General features: G+C 35.9%; 1 protein-coding gene across 2 annotated transcripts in view; it reads right to left on the bottom strand.

Moving 5' to 3' along the window:
• The window catches only part of LOC131034077 (ATP-dependent DNA helicase Q-like 2), a 171,845-nt gene that overhangs the window by 96,986 nt on the left and 55,075 nt on the right, over window positions 1–19,784 (bottom strand). For both annotated transcript variants that reach the window (XM_057965428.2, XM_057965429.2), the window contains exons 11-13: window positions 18,579–18,631; window positions 18,364–18,441; window positions 18,152–18,217 (exon numbers count right to left, since the gene is read on the bottom strand). In XM_057965428.2, the coding sequence (XP_057821411.1) occupies window positions 18,152–18,217; window positions 18,364–18,441; window positions 18,579–18,631 (197 nt within the window). The remainder of the gene's footprint in view (window positions 1–18,151; window positions 18,218–18,363; window positions 18,442–18,578; window positions 18,632–19,784) is intronic.

Genomic DNA, 19,784 nt, shown 5'->3' with positions numbered 1-19,784 from the left:
ATAGGAATCTGCTTTAGCATTTTAGATGTAAAGTTGCAGATAGATTTTTATTACTGTTATTTTGTGAAAGTGACAGAAAATCTCTTAACCGAGTGGACTTAACAGTCTTATTTGTAAAACCCTCTAGCAAGGTGACATTCTGATTGAGTGTTTGAAATCCTTTAACAAAGTCACTTCTAACAAGGTGAAGATCCTAACAGATCTGAGGGAAATCCCTTAACCGGGTCACATCTAGCAATGTGTTTTAATCTTTAACAAGATTTGCTTTTAACCGAGCATACTCTAGAAGAGTATATTTCTTAGTGGGTCCGAAATCCCATAGTGGTTTTTCCCTATTTGGGTTTCCACGTTAAATCTGGTGTTATGAGGTTTATGATGTTTATATGCTTTTGAGTTTGCATGTTTGACAGTTTTGGTTATATTATTGATATATATGTTACCGAGGTTGAATCTGATGTTTTTATGGATGGTTAAGTTTGTATGATTCACCCCCCCCCCCCCCCCCCTCTCATCTTGTTGGCTATCAGATCTGTACTTATATTAAGTATCAGAACTATCAATTGGTATTAGAGCTTTGGACTCCGGAAGGAAAAGTTTAAAAGCACTTGAGTTAAAGATCCAAAGATGTATAAGAGGGATGCACCAAAGTTGAACAAGTCAAGTTTCTCTACATGGCAGAAAAGGATGAAGCTACATCTATCAGGAGTTGGAGAATATGTTGTATACTATCTGGAGAATGATTTTGTTACACCGAGCACCTATCCATTGACTATGGAAGAGATAAAGGCAAAGCAAGAACATATTCAAGCAATGATTGAAATAACATCTGCATTGACCGATTCAGAGTTTAATGACCTAGAAGGCTGCAATGATGCAAAGGCTATGTGGGATAAGCTCATATCAGTATATGGAGGAGATGAACATGTTCAAAGAGCAAAAGTAGATAGTCTAAGAGGACAACTTGAAACTATGAGGATGAATGAAAGTGAGAACATAACTCAGTATAGTACAAGACTAAAGGAGATTGTCAATCAAATCAAAGGAGCAAGTGGAACTATTGAAGAAAATGATATAACAAGTAAGTTGTTGAGAACCCTTCTACCAGCTTATGCAATCCGAATCTCTGCAATCAATGAATTGAGGTCTATACCTAATATGCCAGTCTCATTAGATGCTACCATTGGTAAGCTACATGCATTTGAGTTAAGTAATTTTGATAACAGTGGATCTTCGGTAAATAAAGTTGAATCTGCATTTAGATCTTTTCATCTTGATGAATCTAATGATTACAATGAAAGAAAGTATAAGTACTCTGAAGTAGATCACAGCGGAGCAAGTCAAAGATTTCGTAAGAACATGGAGGAAGTACACAAACTATATGAGGAAATCAGAAAGCAAGAAGAGTTTGAAGCACTACTAGCCAAAAGGTTACCGAGAGGCAAAAGTAAGTATAAAGGAAAACTACCTTTGAAATGTTTCAATTGTGATAAGATAGGACATATGGCTTCTAACTGTCCTGACAAAGATTTTACTGAAAAGAGAGATTACCGAGATGACAGAAAGAAAGATAATCATTACAGAGGACACCGAGACTTCAGAAGAAGAGATAGAAAGACATGCTTAATAGCTGATGAGGAATCCAATGATGATAAATCAGATGATACAGATACAGAGGAAGTAGTTTATGTGGCTATCAAAGATGGATCAGATGAAAAAAGGTATGAAGAAAAAGCCCTAATATCTCACATAAACACTAATGATTCTTGGATTATAGATAGTGGATGCTCACATCATATGACAGGAGATAAACACAAGTTTGTTATATTATAAGATTATGATGGAGGCTATGTTAGATTTGGTAATGATCCACCATGTCCGATAAAAGGTAAAGGATCTATAACACTTCTTGACAATGCAAGATGCAATGATGTTTATTGGGTTGAAGGTTTGAAATACAATTTGTTGAGTGTCGCACAGCTAAACAACACAGGTTACCAAATAGAATTTTAGAAAGGAATTGTCAAAGTTCATGACAAGAATGGAAAGTTAGCTGCTACCCGGGACACAAACAAAAGGTAACACATTTCACCTTGACTCAACTCGTAACAAGTGTTTGTATGCAAAGATAGATGATACCTGGTTATGGCATAAAAGGTTTTGTCATGTCAATTTTGATAATCTGATCAAAATAAGCAAGAAGCACCAAGTAAGAGGTCTACCGAGTCTTGAAAAACCTAAGAATGCTATGTGCCAAGGATGCCAGATGGGTAAGATGACAAAATCAAGCTTTACAAGTAAGTCTTACACTTCTAAGGGAATTTTAGATCTAGTGCATACTAATCTTTGTGGTCCTATGAAAGTTCAAAGTTATTATGGTGATAAATATTTCATATTATTTGTGGATGACTATTCAAGGATGATGTCAGTAATGTTTTTAAAAGAAAAATCAAAAGCTTTTCAAATGTTTAAATGGTACAAGGCAAGAGTTAAAAATGAAACAGGAAGACAACTGAAATGTCTTAAATCTGATAGAGGCGGAGAGTTCACATTTGATGAGTTCAACTTATTTTGCAATGATCATGGTATTAAAAGACAAGTATCTGCACCGAGCACTCCACAGCAGAATGGAATAGCTGAGAGAAGAAACAGATCTATTGTGGATTGTGCTAGAACGCTGATGATTGAAAAAAAGGTGCCACAAACATTTTGGAGAGAAGCAATAAGCACAGCAGTTTACACCTTGAACCGAGTTCAATTGAAGAAAGGTACTTTGAAGACACCATATGAAATCTGATATGATAAGAAACCTAATGTAAGTTATTTTAAAATCTTTAGAAGTAGATGCTATGTTCACAAAGATGATAGAAATGGCAAGTTTGACCAGAAAAGTGAAGAAGGAACATTTCTAGGTTATTCTTCTAGAAGCAAAGCATTTAAATGTCTGATCAAATCATCTAACAAAATAGTAGAAAGTGCAAATATGAAAATTGATGAATTTGCAGAAAGAAATGATGAAGGAAATTCCAAGGAACCAGAAGACTATGATGAATTTGTCTATGTTCAACCGAGAAGTCTTACCGAGAAGACTGTTGAAGAAAATGAAGAGAATATCCAGTTACCGAGTGATGAAGAAGATCATACAGAGCCTACCGAGCCTGTATTAGCCAAGTATGTCAGAAGACACCATGCACCAAGTCAGATTATAGGAGATAAGGATGATCTAGTGATGACAAGGAACAAAATGAGACAGAACACATGTTTGATATCTGAATTTGAACCGAGAATAGTAAAAGAGGCATTTAACAGTGAAGATTGGATAAATGCTATGACAGAAGAGATTGATCAAATCAAGAAGAATGACACATGGACACTAATCCCAAGACCAAAGGACAAAAATGTAATTGGTACAAAGTGGATTTTCAGAAACAAGCTAAATGAAAAAGGAGAAGTCATTCGAAACAAAGCAAGACTAGTTTGCAAAGGTTATGCTCAAGAAGAAGGAATTGATTATGGTGAAACTTTTGCACCTGTTGCTAAACTTGAAGGAGTAAGAACATTGTTGGCCTATGCTGCTTTCAAAAATTTCAAGGTATACCAAATAGATGTCAAATCTGCATTTCTGAATGGAATACTAGAAAAAGAAGTTTTTATTGAACAACCTGAAGGATTTGTTGAAGACAATAATAAAGATCAGGTATGTAAATTGAACAAAGCTTTATATGGTTTGAAACAAGCACCTAGAGCATGGTGAAAGATTGCACTCTTATTAAATTAAGATTGGTTTTATAAGGACGAGTGAGAACAGCAACATGTACATGAAGAATGATGAAAATGGAATACGGATCTCAGCCATATTTGTTGATGATATTATATTTTGTGGAAATGACTCTTTATGCAAGAACTTTGGAAATGAAATGAGCAAAGAATTTGAGATGTCATTAATCAGTGAGATAAAGTATTTTATAGGTTTACAGATACTGCAAATGAAAAATGAGATTTTCATTACTCAATCCAAGTACATAAAGGAAATCTTGAAGAAATTTGGAATGGAGGATTCAAAACCAGTAAGTACTCCTATGACTACTAACTGTAAATTATCAAAGAATGATGAATCTGCATCTGTTGATGAGACACTTTACCGATCCATGATTGGAAAGCTACAATATGTTGTTCACAGCAAACCAGACATAGCACATGCAGTAGGTATAGTTGCAAGATTCTCTGCAGATCCTAAGGAAACACACATGACAGCAATCAAAAAAAATTTTAGATACTTGAAAGGCACTGAGGATTATGGCTTAGTATATCAGAAAGGAAATGATTTTGATTTAAATGTTTATACTAATGTTGATTGGGTAGGCAACATTGATGACAGAAAAAGCACAAGTGGAGGAGCTTTCTTTTTAGGAGAAAGACTAGTGAGTTGGCTTAGCAAGAAACAAGGATGTGTTTCACAGTCAACAGCAGAAGCTCAATACGTTGTTGCAACACTGAATTGTACCAACATTGCATGGATCAAACAACTGTTGGAAGGTATAAATGAGAAAGTTACCGAACCAGTAACTATATTCTGTGACAATACTAATGCCATTAATATTTCAGAAAACCCTGTTATGCACTCTAAGACAAAGCACATCTCTATCAAATATCATTATCTTAGAGAAGAAGCTCAAGAGAAGAAAGTGGTGTTGGAGTATGTTAGCACAAAGGAACAAATAAAAGATATCTTCACCAAGCCACTACCAAGGGACACTTTTGAATATCTCAAAAGTAAGTAAGGGGTCCTATGCCTATCTTCTACTCACTGACCGAGTTTGGTGAAAGCATCAATCCGATGACTCTATTGAATATCTTTTAGGAGTTGATGCTGCATTACACACTTTAGGATGTTTTCTAAAGGTGTATAGGAATTATTACAGGACATTATACAGGGAACAGTAATTAAAGACAAAATGCTCTGACCGAGACTCAGTTGATACACAACAGCTGAAAATCACTTCGTACAGAAAGAAATTATGTTTTAGTTCTTTACTTTTTGGCATTGTTGTCAAAGGGGGAGAAGACTAATATCAGGGGAGAAGACTGACAGAAGACTGACAAAAGATTGGAAATAAGACTAAAGAAAGAGCAGAAGTCTACTGTATGGGGGAGAGCATTTCAGCATTTCAGAATCACAGCTATCCGAATCTTTTAAAGGTCAAATCAATTGGTTTTGCCATCAATGCCAAAGGGGGAGATTGTTGGCAATATTGCATTATAACAGACAATGAAAGATTGTTGGCATTTCATAAGGATATTGAGAAGGTTGTTGATGATTATGGATATAACTGATTAAAGATGTTTACTGTCTTGATATTATTATTTTGTCATTGATGTCAAGAAATTGATTTTCTAATTCAGTATGATGTTGCCATATCTTGAGAAGTATGATTTAAAGAATATAAAGATGTCGGTAAAAGACACAGGAAAGAATATGATGAATAAGGGGATGAATAAGGTATTCAATGGGCAACTACTACTGAGTCAGACAATGATGAGATCATGATGTTTTAGATTGTTTTAACATCATACATATGTTGTAAATTGTAAAGGTTAATACTATACTATGTTACCAAGCAAAGAACCTAGTCGGTAAACCCTAAGGAACCTAGTCGGTAAACCCTAAGGTTATCGCTATCGGTTAATGAAAGCGGAATGTCTACCGAGTGAAGTTTAGTATTCACCGAGTTATAACTGAGTTGCTACCGAGTTGTAACCGAGCTATAACAGAATGCATTAAATGTTTGCATGCGTTATTTAATGAAGGAAGTTGATGAGCTGGAACTGATTAAATGATTGGTGAGTCGTGGATGAAGTTTGTTAATGAATCTAAGGCAATGGAAAGTCGGCATGAAGATCTACAGCGCAGATTGAACCGCAATACCTTGGCACAAGTTCCAAGACTAATATGAAAGTTCCAAGGCGGGGTAAAACGTTTTTAGATCGAAAGATGCATTGAACTTGGACAAGATTGAAGATTTGATGGCTATGATTGATCATGGGAAATGTGATCAAGGAGATTAAGCAGTTACCTAATTGTTTATAAATAGGAAACTGTTGATAAACAATGTATGCAGGCAAGTGTATGCACAGGGATGCTACATAGCGATTACCGAGCACAGAAGCTTGAAGGCCTGTTTGAATAACAGAGGATAGAAGCCCAGTAGATAGACAAGATTAGTTCTATGTCTAGATTGTATTGAACAAATAGGAATCTGCTTTAGCATTTTAGATGTGAAGTTGCAGATAGATTTTTATTACTGTTATTTTGTGAAAGTGACAGAAAATCTCTTAACTGAGTGGACTTAACAGTCTTATTTGTAAACCCCTCTAGCAAGGTGACATTCTGATTGAGTGTTTGAAATTCTTTAACAAGGCCACTTCTAACAAGGTGAAGATCCTAACAGATCTGAGGGAAATCCCTTAACCGGTTCACATCTAGCAATGTGTTTGTAATCTTTAACAGGATTTTCTTTTAACCGAGCATACTCTAGAAGAGTATATTTCTTAGTGGGTCCGAAATCCCACAGTGGTTTTTCCCTATTTGGGTTTCCACGTTAAATCTGGTGTTATGAGGTTTATGATGTTTATATGCTTTTGAGTTTGCATGTTTGACAGTTTTGGTTATAATACTGATATATATGTTACCGAGGTTGAATCTGATGTTTTTATGGATGATTAAGTTTTTATGATTCACCCCACCCCCCCCCCCCCCTTCATCTTGTTGGCTATTGGATCTGTACTTATATTAAGTATCAAAACTATCACTGCCTTGGGCGCACGTATCCCCGTATCCAAAATGGATGCGTATTCAATACAGCCCGGATACACATCGGATACTGTACCCATGCATTCCCAAAATACCTTGATTTTCAATTGTGCCAAATACTATGTGATTTGATTTTTTCAAAATTTGACATAAATCTTCTTAAATTTAATTTAAAAAAACTTCATTCATGCAATTTTAAAAAAAAAATGGTATAAACAAAACCTACAGTAAATGAGACAAATGAAATGTTTTTCTATTTCAGCAACCCATTTTTGTGGATTATCTTCCAGTGCAACTCTACTATTTTTGCATATTGTAAATTGTTAAATCAACTTATAATTATTTATGTGGCAATTATGTGTCCATATTGCTTAGGAAGTAATGAAAATCTCCTCTAATAACTTAGAAAATTGTGTTAAACATATGTATATGTGATTTTTATGAAAGGCGTATCCGGCCTTATCCATATTGGGGGTCTTAAAAAATGGCCGTATCTGTATCCAATACCGTATCCGTATCCGTGTCCATGCAACTTTGTTTATTACATGATTAAACCACTACATCACACAATTGGCATAAAAAGAACTACCACATTATGCAATTGGCATAAACGAAACAACATTAAACAATTCACATAAACAAAAGCACCACATTACACAAATCACCTGAACGAAAGCACCACATTACATAATTCACATAAATGAAACCACTACATTATGGACATAACAAGAACACATCTGTTGGGGTGGCAGTTTCGAAACCCCCTTTCAAGATAACTGTGATATGCAACTGCTGCATGCATTAAACTGATGGCATGCCATTGCCACCTACTTGAACTGACAACAATGCAACTGCCATCTGCTTCAACTGGCAGTTCTGCCACCATCCACAGAACTCTATATTTTAATGAATATACTAAACTGAATTTCACATCCAACTTGTATTACAAGTAACAACTTGGTCTTCTTGAAATAATATAACGCTATAAATATGTAAGTTGACAATATGGTGATATAATTATTGTTTGATATAAAACACCTCTTAAATCTTTCTGTATATGTTTTTATTCAAAGTTTATTCACCTGATTTAAACACCATTGCACTAGATAATCACATGATATATTCTCTGCAATGGCCCCCAACTCCTTTCAACTTGTGTTTTGTTCATATGGATATAATGAGTTGCTCAATTTTGATAAAATTCTGTTTACTGGTTAGTAATAGTTAGTCATGGACTGACTATTAGCCCTAATAATTGAGATCTGCATGACTCCTCCTTCAGACTTTTCCTTAAAATTGGTCTAGTTTCATCTAATGAATAGTTTTACTTCAATTATAAGGCAGCACTTTCTATGTAGAACACATTCAATGTTCAGCACATCATCAAAAAGGACTTTTAAAATCATCTTCTTCATAGCCCAGGTTCAATCAACACCTCCTGCATTACTCAAAACCAGCTAGCTAATGTGAGAACCAAATATCCTAGGTCTTTTTCCTTATCCATATACAATGTACACCATACTGAAACTGGTTATGGCACAAAATCAATGATAAAGGTTACCTAGAAAGATCAGAGAAAAGGGGACTGTAGGCATAAAAGGTGGTCCAGAATTTGAAGAGCACTCAGTTATACTGAGAGGGGGGTCAATCAGTATAACAACAAACTTTTACTTTTTCAAAACTTAATTAACCACATAGAAATACTTCAAAACTTAATCATCCACAATACTAACACATATGCAAGATCTAGCAATTAGAGACACAAGATGAACACATGATTTACGTGGAAACCCTTAAAGGAGAAAACATTGGCAAAATATTAGTTTTGTATTAAAAACTTCTGACAATCTTTATAGGCACCAACCCATAGGACACATAAATCCCCTTAAGATGATTCATAGGCACCTACCCAATGGAGAAACCAATCCCCACAACTGAGCACCAACTCAGCAAGAGACACCAATCTCCTTGAATATGGTGCACAAACCTCCCGATAAATGTTTGGAACTTCTTCTTGAAACAACTTAATACCATAAGCATATCAATTTGCACAATATCATACACAACAAGAACGCATGAATTTGCATGGAAACCCTTACAAAAGAAAACCACGACAAAATATTGCTTACATAAACTTTTCTTACAAACTTTGTAAGCATCAACCCACAGGAGACACCAATCCCCTCAATTCTAGGCACCAACCTATTGGAGCACCAACTCCTACAACTAAGTCATTGCCTTCTTAATAATTTTCCTTCAAAACTTTCTTTAACTAATCTGCTCAAAACTGCTCATAAAGACTTCACAAATCTGCTCATGAAGTTATCACAACTTTGCCCATGAAGTCTGCTATAACCTTTCAACAAACTGCTCATAAAGTCTATTCAGAATGTTTCTTAGATCTGTTCCAATATCCTCTTTAAGTCTGCTCCAATGCTTCACAAATCTGCTCATACAAACTTCATAAGCCTGCTCATGAGTCCTTCAAAAGTCTGCTCATAAATCAGCTCAATTATTCTCTCCAATATGCTTCATTTCTGCATATACTCTTGTTACAATTCTGCCATATATCTCTGTTTATAAAACTACTCTTAATTCATATGATATTCTATTGTTTTTCCACACACCATTCTTCTCCTTAATTTGCAGTCATCTTTTATATCTTCATAACCTAGTGAAAGCATGTGTCTCTTGTAAGACGGATAACCCTTACAAAAGTCACCACCTTTTCATTATCCATTCTTTATCTTAGTCGATGCCTTCTAAAATGTTGTTTATTATCTTCAATTAATCTTTAAACTATATTCCTGCCTTTTCATAATGAATCGCTCCACTTTGATTATTGTTTTCACTGCCTTACTTGGATCACTGCCTTCTTAATTATCACTACCTTCAAATAATCATTACAAATGCCTTTGATCGCTGTTTTTCGTAAATATATTTTCTGCCTTATAAAGGAATCGCTTCTTTTATACTTTAATCCTTAGTCTCTAAGCTTGGGCAGTGTAGTTTTCATTTATATATGAGTTTCCTTGTCAAAATCCAAATGGCGGTTAGCCCACAATAAGTGAATATTGATTTAAATTTGTCATATTGGGCGCCAAAGTAAGGAAGGGGTCGGCCAGCTTTGTATTTAAATTTAATTTATGTTTATTTCTCCAAAGAGGGCAATTCTCTCCTAGAAGTTGGCCACCATTATGATATGTATTTTCAGATATTCATAACAGATCCACATAGTAATTAAGATATAACTAATGTCTCTCACAAGTTGGTCACCATTTGTATAATATGTTTTGTGGCATCTTTATAACATTAATTTTATCTTGCTTTAGGATTTGCATCATCATATCTTAAGCAACACTTTCATATGCCACCAATTAAATCATTGTGACATTAATATCTCACCTTTGACATCAATGACAATATGTCCAACAAACGGATCATAATAGCCCGAAATACTTCCTTGAGCAACATGACTTGAATGAATGTCAACAGAAATGGGTAAGCGACATAAAAGCTTATGTGATGTCCCCAAACCTATTCAAAATTGACTACAAGGGAGCAGTGACTGTATTCGAATAAGGCAGCAAACTAAAGACAAATACACAGCAATTAAGAAGTGTAATCTCTATTCTAATGACAACAATATATACTCTTAGATGCAGATCCATATATCGATAGGGACAACTCCATAAATCACCATCCAATAGGAAAATTTCATATCTAACCACATCGATGATAAAGGAAAGATGTATGAAAGCAGTGGCCATGATTATGATCAATTCCACCAAGTCAGCAATCACGATAGCAATAACATATTGTAGGCAGTAATAATGAAGGACAAACATTCTGATCAACAACCTTATCGTGGTGACTAAGCTACTAGAGATTGCTGCTGATGGAAATAAAACATTTACGCCAAATATTACAAGCAATGAAAGCTTAAGTAAAGATTTGCAATTATTAAAGAGGTGTTAACATTAGTATGAGTCAAATATTGGTGTCAACGTGATTATAGATGCTGAACGCAGCTCCCTTATTGGGAGTGATTGCATGCAATCAGCAATTGTTTCGGGGAAAAGGCATCGAACTATTAAAGAAAGGCGATTAGTTGTTTATTACTGACCAAACCGTAAATGAGAGACAATGATTAATACTAATCATTTGTCAAGAGTTATATCAAAGGCTGCAATGTCACTTGAAACAATAGAAATCATTTACAAAGAGGTGCATTTGGTAAAAGGATAAGTTGCATTAAAAAGAGTTGCAAGCCAAGACCGCACCCCACCATGATATATTAAAGAGATTGGAATATCATTCCAAACATTATCAAATTGGAATTTGTCTTCTTTATTTGTATCCTATTTGTATCGGCTATTTGAGCATTTTTGCCTCTGGCATACCGGTTGCATACATTAGAGTTTATATCAGAAACAGCACCACGAATTATTGTTGCAAGCATATAATTTCAGATCAGGGACAGCAACATATCACAGTAAGAGATATCATCATATATCTCTACATATTCATAAAGACATATAAGGAACAGCAGGCCATCATATCGTTCTAAGCGATATTTGGAAAGTAAATGCATAAGTTTAAGGACCAAGATCAAACACAGCAAGAGTATCAACAAGAACATTGCAAGTTCATAGAGGTATATCAGGAAAGAGCATTACATCACTATCAGCAATAGTAAATTCACTGAGATGATAAAGATCTTCTTTGCATATTTATCAATCTTTCATATCTGAGATAGCAAGATAATCTTATCATTATTATATTAAGTAGACCAAATCATCTTGCATATGTTTTAGAGCAATACCAGAGATAGCAGAAATATTGGTTTTCATCTATTTTCTAATATCAGAATATAAGTAATATCAATTATATTTCATAATAAGCATGATTTGCAAAGTGGTATCAACTTCTGTTGCTGTTATCTTAAACATTATTAGACACTTTGAGGAAAGAAGTCTCCTGAAATTGATAGATTGAGTTAATTGTTCCCTAATCCATAAAGGATAACATAAGGGGACATTACAGAGGTGTCAGAGCTAATGAACCTGCCAACTTGTGGGGAAAACATTTCAGATGGGCAGAAGATAAGGATCATTGAAAGATTGTACAAACTCAATACAGAAATGAATCCATCCAGGGCACAAAATAGCAACACCAGAGAGAAACTGACTCAATTGTTGGGCATCAAAGCAATGAACCAACGTTGGTGGATCTACATGAGCAATTTCATCAAGTTTGGATAAATGGGGGATTACAAAATGATATGCTTCTAAGCGACTACGTAGATCTAAGGATGAAGTACTCGCCTAAAGGAAGTAGAAAGCACAGAGGAAAAACTCAAAGTTACAAAAGGGCTCTTCAGAGAGGAGAAACCAAAGGAAGAATCAATCACTTATCCAAACATTACCAATAGGGATGATGCTACTAAGGAGTTAACAACGACCCGTGATTTCATGCCAACATCTCAAGAAAGACAAGACAAGAAAGCAGTCTCCAACATCTCCAAAAATAAAACTGTCTTATATACCAATGAAATAACTCATGAGGATGATATAGCACTCACTCCATCTCAAGGATCATATATTGAGGGTAACTTGTCTAATGATTCTAGAAATCAAATGGCAATCATGATTCTCCTTCATCTCTTGGAAAGTGCATGGCATCCACTAACAAGTCAATGGTTGTAGATGAGAAGGGTAACATTTCCAATGACAATGAATCAGAGGCTACTTCACATTTTGAATCTAATTACCTTGAGGAAGATAATGGGAATATGACATTAAAGGTAAAGGACGAGCAGATGAGGAAACTCTTTTATGAAGCTATGGCAAGAATTTAATTGATAGTGTCGAGGATGTGGAAAGAACTCTTTGATTGCATGAATGGTGGAATGAGAAGGCTAAGCATGCCAAGATGGTCACTTCACAAACAAAAGAGAATTTGCGAAAAATCAAGCGAAGACATAGGCACTTGGATGAACAAGAAATGAGCTGTCAAAGTAAGTATGATATGGCATTATGAGTTTCACACACACAATCATCCAATCAACAAACAATATTGAAGTCCTTGATGGTTAAGGAAGAGAATATGAAGAGCTTAATTGCTGCAAATCATGAAACCTTGGAGAAAGCTAAAACTCATATTGAAGAAAACAAGAGACTAAGCTACACTCATAGTACTTATGACCATTATCCCAAAGAATCAAATAAGGAAGGTTTGGAAATAGTTAAGTCTAAGTTTGGAACTAAGGATACAGTGCAACTTATGGATAATCCTTTGTTTGAGGTTGAAGCTCATAGGACATATGATAACCCTATTTTCAAACTAGATAACACGTGTACTCAAAAACCATGTGATGAGATTGAACTTGGGATCCCAGTGCATTTTCCAACAATGGAAATTTGAGTTGTGTTTGAAGTGGCAAGAGAATTTTGATGGTGTCATCATTGGTCACCATCCCAACAAATTGTATGAGAATACAATTAACAACCAATATATGAGTGGAATTCACTCTTTCACTCAACAATCAAATATCAAACGTCTAAAGGGTGTCACTACAACTATGCACATACTTCCTATGAGGTTACCAATAGGTCGTCAAATGGATTTTAAACCATTGAATGAATGAATGAATGTTTTTAATAACGTCCACAAGGCCAAACAGCCTGTGGGACCCATGGGTAGCCAGCAAAGCAAAGCATGCAAATTCCAAAAAATTATGCCTACTAAACCTCCTTTTCCTTCTGCATCTTGGATCTTCTACTGTGTATCTTGATCAAGAAATCTGCAACTCTTGTTATCCTTTCTTCTTCGAAGAGATTACTTAGGTGTTTACCTTTAGCATCTCAATATAGTTGATCCAAATATCCTTGTAAGCTGCGCATTCCATGATGTAATGTCTCTACCACTCCTTGAGTGCAATATCTACATCTTCGATCAGCTCACTCCTCTTTAGGTATCATCCATCTTCCGGTTTCACATCTAAGTTGATGTGAGTTGGTTCATATCTGAGCAATTAACATTTTTCTTTCCATTTTATTTCCATACCTGTGTAGTTCTTTTGTGTATGGTCATGTGTGGGATTGAAATGTTTGATATAGTATTCCTTTTTTCTCTCAAGTTGTCCTATCCACATGCTTTCTTTGAATTTTTCTTGTACGTACTTTTTTATTTCTCTAATGTTATTTGGGCAGTCTCTTATACTAATATCCCACTTATTCATCCATTTAATGTTTTGCTTCATCCATGTGCTCTTCCTTCTGACTAGTTTCTCTTTCGCTGCTATTTTTACCCAACGATGTATCTCCATGTTTTCTAATCTTCTTAGATAACTTAGCAACCAAAACATAGCCAACGCCTCAATAGGAAAAGCCCCCGCCTCTGCTAGGACAATCTCATATAGAATAGATGATTTAATCTTGAGGCTATTTGTGATTAAATGTTTTTGTAACCTCTCTATCTGTCTCCATTTTCTTGCTAAGTGTTGCTGCCCCATACTTCACATTCATAAAGTGCCACTAGAACCACAAGAAGCCCAAAAAGAGTTTTCTTAGTTTTTCAGTCCCATAATTCAACTCTTCTACATCTATTTTGTAATGAGTATAGAATTTTCCATCCCCCTTAAATATTTTTGCTCTACATGTTTCCCAACTAAGTTTATTGTGAAAGTTAAGGCCAAGGTATTTATATTCATTGACCGTTTGTAAGGGGCTTCCTTCAAAAGAAAATTCTCTATGAACTTTCTTTCTTTTCAAGGTAAAGATCATGACCTTAGTTTTGCTAGTGTTCACTTGCATCCCCACCTCATGGAAAAAAAGTTCTAGAGCCTTCAAGTGTTTCTTCAAGTCTTTCGCTGTTTTTGCCATTAAAATAAGATCATCAACATATAAAAGCAGCTTTATTACATAATTGGTCATGTGAACTCCTCCACCACCAAACTTGTCTATCAATTTCTCTAATTTGTCAATGTATATCCCAAATAAAGTAGGAGGCAATGGGCAGCCCTGCTTGACCCCAATGTCACTTCCAAAGCATTCTAATAATCCTAGTTTGGTTCGGATTTTGGCCCAGACTTGATTATACAATCTGTGAACAGCAGCCCTTTAGTGTTCTTGAATTTTCAATTCTTCCATTCTACCCGACAATTTGCTTCTAGGTACCATGTCAAAAGCTTTCTTGAAATCAACAAAGCAACAAAAGACCTCACCTCCCTATTTGTCCCAAACCTTCTCAATCAAATGTTTGAGTGTGATGAAATGGTCGATGGTAGAATGCTTTGGCCTAAAGCCCGCTTGCCCTTTTGCCCTCTTTCCCTCCTTTTCAGCCCAAGTACTGATTCGTCTTTCTATCATGCCCCCAAAAATTTTACCAAAAAGAGGATTGACCATTATAGTGCGGTAATTTGAGGGGTTGTTGATGTCTCCACTTTGGAGCAAAGGGATGACAACACTAGTTGTCCAATTTGTCGGAAACCCATTTTGATTGACCCCATTGAATATTCTTTTGACGTGAGGCGTGAGAATTTCAAAGCCCCATCTTAAGTATTCCACTCCATTGATAGTGTGGGGGCGGCTAATAATGAGAGATTCTCCAAGTACGATTCAAATCCTCCATCACAATGAACAATGTTTCCTACCAACGTTCTAGATCATTCATGATTGTGATAAGTTGGAACAATTGGGGTTATCTTTTTGAATTCGTTAGGATTTGTATTAAGATTTTGTTCCTATGGTTGAACCAAGTCTTTTCATTAGTCAAAGATAAGACTAACCATGACATCTATTTTGATTGGAAGATAGGCAGTAAACACTCCCTAAGATTTCCAAAGAGGCAATTATAGTTTGGGCAAGAGAATCAGACTATTGAAATCAGAGTGGTTCAGCGGCAACATGATGGTACACTCATAAAGCCAATTTGGAAACCGGGAATAACCTTGCTAGACAAACATCGTAGTACAAGCCAGCCTCTTCCACTTTTCAGCAGGGTGAGAGTTACAAGCCAGAATTGGTTAGTAGTACTACTACTTAACCTTACAATAATCAAGATAATGTGAGAAGAGAGTAATGCTGAACATCCAAATAAGAAATATGAAATTTCTGCTAACATCAAAAATCTGCAGGCTGGAATTAAAAAACCAGCAGCCTATGGATTCACTAAAACGCTCATAACTCTCTCATTACTCACCCAATTCACCCAAAATCTGTTCTAAACAATTTCTATACTAGCTACGATGTAAACAAACCCAAAGAAAGCCATCGAAACCCCCATATTTATTTTGCACACTTCCCCATGCATTCACTAAACCCAACGCCTAACGTGGGAAGTTCGATTTACAATATAAAAATCCACACTCAAAATAAGATGCTAAAAAATTACAAGATGCATCGCCAGTGGTAGGAAGGATGGATGAGCCGGTACCCAGAATGATGGAATTGCCTAGCCAAGAGGTATGAGAAAATCACACTTTCAGCAATCCTGCGACCAGCAACCAAAAAACACTCCAATCTCAAACAAAACACTCCACAATCTGCAACTCACTCACCAACAGCACTGGGAATACATGGACATAGCTAGGTACTATCTTGCAAGTACGAAACTGAGACTTAGCTAGGAAACCACACTTCAAAGCTCAGATTTTCAATCACCAATTCGGTAGCATAACGATGCAAATTCATTTGATGCCACAAAATGGAGCCCAAGGCTCTTATTTATAACTTCTAACTCCCCAAAACCAAATGCAAATGCTCCCAAATTCGCCCAAATTCACTTTTCCATTTGCATTTCCTTTACCCAAGGATGGCGCCATACTTACACAAGGAATCACGCCAAATAAGTCAAGGACAACGACTTGACTTAGCAAACATGTGTGGTGAAATAAAATAATATCTCCCTTATTAATTTGGCGTCCCTTTCTAGACATAAAATTCGCCTAGCACTTAGGGGATATTATGCGCCATTTCCAAAGCCAATAAATCAGTAGTAAAAATAATCAAATTAATTAAATATTAAACCTTAGGATAAGGAAATAATATTTAATTATATCACTTATGACTCCAATACTGATTATTGTCAAAACCAGGATGAAGCTAAGCAAGGAGGACCACTGAACTGCTGCTGGATCAAGACCATGTCCACTGCCAAAAATAGAAATATGCCATTCTACCACTTACTAAAAATAGTAAGCCATGAACTACTGCTCGGAAAAACGAGATCTTCGCACCCAGTGACAGAGCATGGAGAGCTCAGTAGGACAGTCTCACCAAAATAGCCAACCTCTGACTTACTAAAAATAGTAAGTTCTCACCTCATCAAAGATTGAAACCCTATGTCTGCATTCCACATAGCCTACGGGTCTCAGGAATAGGCCACTGGACTACTGAAAGTACATCAATGAGAAGGGGACATTACAGACTACAAGGGAGCAGTGACTGTATTCGAATAAGGCAGCAAACTAAAGACAAACACATAGCAATTAAGAAGTGACTACAAGGGAGCAGCGACTGTATTCGAATAAGGCAGCAAACTAAAGACAAATACACAGCAATAAAGAAGTGTAATCTGTATTCTAATGACAACAATATATACTCTTAGATGCAGATCCATATATCGATAGGGACAACTCCATAAGTCCATAAATCACCGCCCAAGAGAATATCTAATGGCAGCAATGATATAGGAGAGTTGTATGAAAGCAACAACCATGATTATGATTAGATCAATTCCACCAAGTCAGCGATCACAACAGCAATAACATATCGTTGCCAGTAATAGCTCAGGACAAACATTCTGATCAACAAGCTATACAGCGATTATCATTGTCTATCGTGGTGACTAAGCTACAGGAGATTGCCACCAATGGAAATAAACATTACAAGGAACGAAAGCTTAAGTAAAGATTTGCAATTATTAAAGAATTGTGTAACATTAGTATGAGTCAAATATTAGTGTCGCCATGATTATAGACACTGAATGCAACTCCCTTATTGGGTGCAATTACATGCAATCAGCAATTGTTTTGGGGGAAAAGACACCGAACTATTAAGGAAAGATGATTAGTACTGACCAAATCATAAATGACAGACAATGATTAATACTAATTATTTGTTAAAAGTTATATCAAAGAATGCTATGACCAAACCATAAATGAGAGACAATGATTAATACTAATTATTTGTTAAGAGTTATATCAAAGAATGCTATAATAAAATAGACAAAGACAAAAACAAATGGACCCCTCCCTTATCGCTTTTGATAGTCAATCAATTGGATTTTATGAGAAATAACCAAAAGATTAGTCATTTACAGAATAATAGAGCAGCACACCTGACAAAACCGTGCAATTGCATAAAGATTTTGCAGACCAGCATGCTCATAGAAGACCATTGAACTCTGGTACAACAATTGGCAAAGATTTAGCAGATAAATTTCATTGGTGAAAGCCAGCAATATGCAATATGCAGATACAAATCAAGTAAAACCAACAAGACAACAAAAGAAGCTCAAACTCCAGTATCTATAAAAGATAATAATAGTACCTGTCGAGGAAGATCAGCAGGCCTAAAGTATAGCAAACAATGTGATGGAAGGCCATCACGGCCTGCTCGGCCACTTTCCTGCAAATGTATATTGAAACAATGTGAAATTTCACCTTATCTGCCATAATGTACTAAGAACAGAGAGAAAAGAATGAAAAATCCAGAAGATATATGGATGAGAAACAAAAGGTGAAATATAATTAGAGTGCTACTACCTGATAATATGTCTCCAGAGATTTGCTAAGACTATGGTGGATGACAAATCGGACTGCAGGTAACAGATGAAATGTCAGACATTTTTTCCCAGTGAATATTTGAAGGCTTGAAGCTTTCAAATAGTTAATCAATCCAATTTCCAACACAAGTCATAAAAAGGAATCCTCATATATCTTAGGATTTGATCTCAATATCAATACAGCCAGCTAGTGTGGGGTATGGTTATCAGCATAGAAATATAAAATTGCCTCTCCAGATGATATTTTGCAGCACTTAATCAATTTCTCCAACAGAAGCTTTCAATGTAAGCTATAGAATCACCAGCTATAAGAACAAATTGATGCTTGGGAAAACCTTAAAAGTAAAAAATGCCACCATGAGAAAGACACCAACTCTACTGGTAAACTTCATTCCCTGGTAAAGAAAATCATAATTGGCATATTGAGCAACAAAAAAGACGGATGTTTTCAACCAATTGGATTTGTCATAGCAAAACATTCTTTGATATCATTTTCAGGATTAACTGCACACAGTGCTCAGTGTTTGAGCCTATCCTTCAATGACCCATTTTGCATGCATAGTCACTACTTCTCCAACCAATCTTTCATGAGCTTAAGTGATCCACTTGACAACCATTAAATTAGGTAATAGTCATTGAGGTGCAGTGAGATTGCAAATAGCAAAATGAACCATTGAATAGTGTCAATTGTCAATTTCAAAACTGCACTTAATAACTAGGCCTTCCTACATGGTGTCCCATACCAATACTAATCTGGCAAGCATGCTTAACCAACAAATTTTCCCCACAATAAAGCCATCTTAGCTTACCAGCCCATTTTCAAAACCTTCGGCAAGCATTATGGGTTTGGAATTTTCATTATAGGGCTCCTTAGCTCATTCAAAAGACCAAAAAACCCAGCCTCATTATAGTTTACATTTTCCAAAGTTGGGAACAAAGAACACAAAATACTGATGAAAATGGCAGTGCTTCACTTCAACTATGTCATACACCCCTTCCAAGCAAGTACGACTGGTATAAATGAGGTACAGCCCCTCAATGATCTCCCTCAATATTTTTACAAACAGCAATCAATAGCAGATTTTACTGTATTAAATCCACACCAAACAAGAACTTCAAGTAGTACAGCCTGTAGGGGAGGTACAACCAGCAAGCAAATATAGTATGGTCCCCCCACAACTCCTTC

This window comes from Cryptomeria japonica, chromosome 2 (genome assembly GCF_030272615.1).
Source record: "Cryptomeria japonica chromosome 2, Sugi_1.0, whole genome shotgun sequence".
NCBI lineage: Eukaryota > Viridiplantae > Streptophyta > Pinopsida > Cupressales > Cupressaceae > Cryptomeria > Cryptomeria japonica.
Note: the sequence above shows the minus strand (reverse complement) of the source record. Positions and strands in the feature narration are given on the sequence as shown.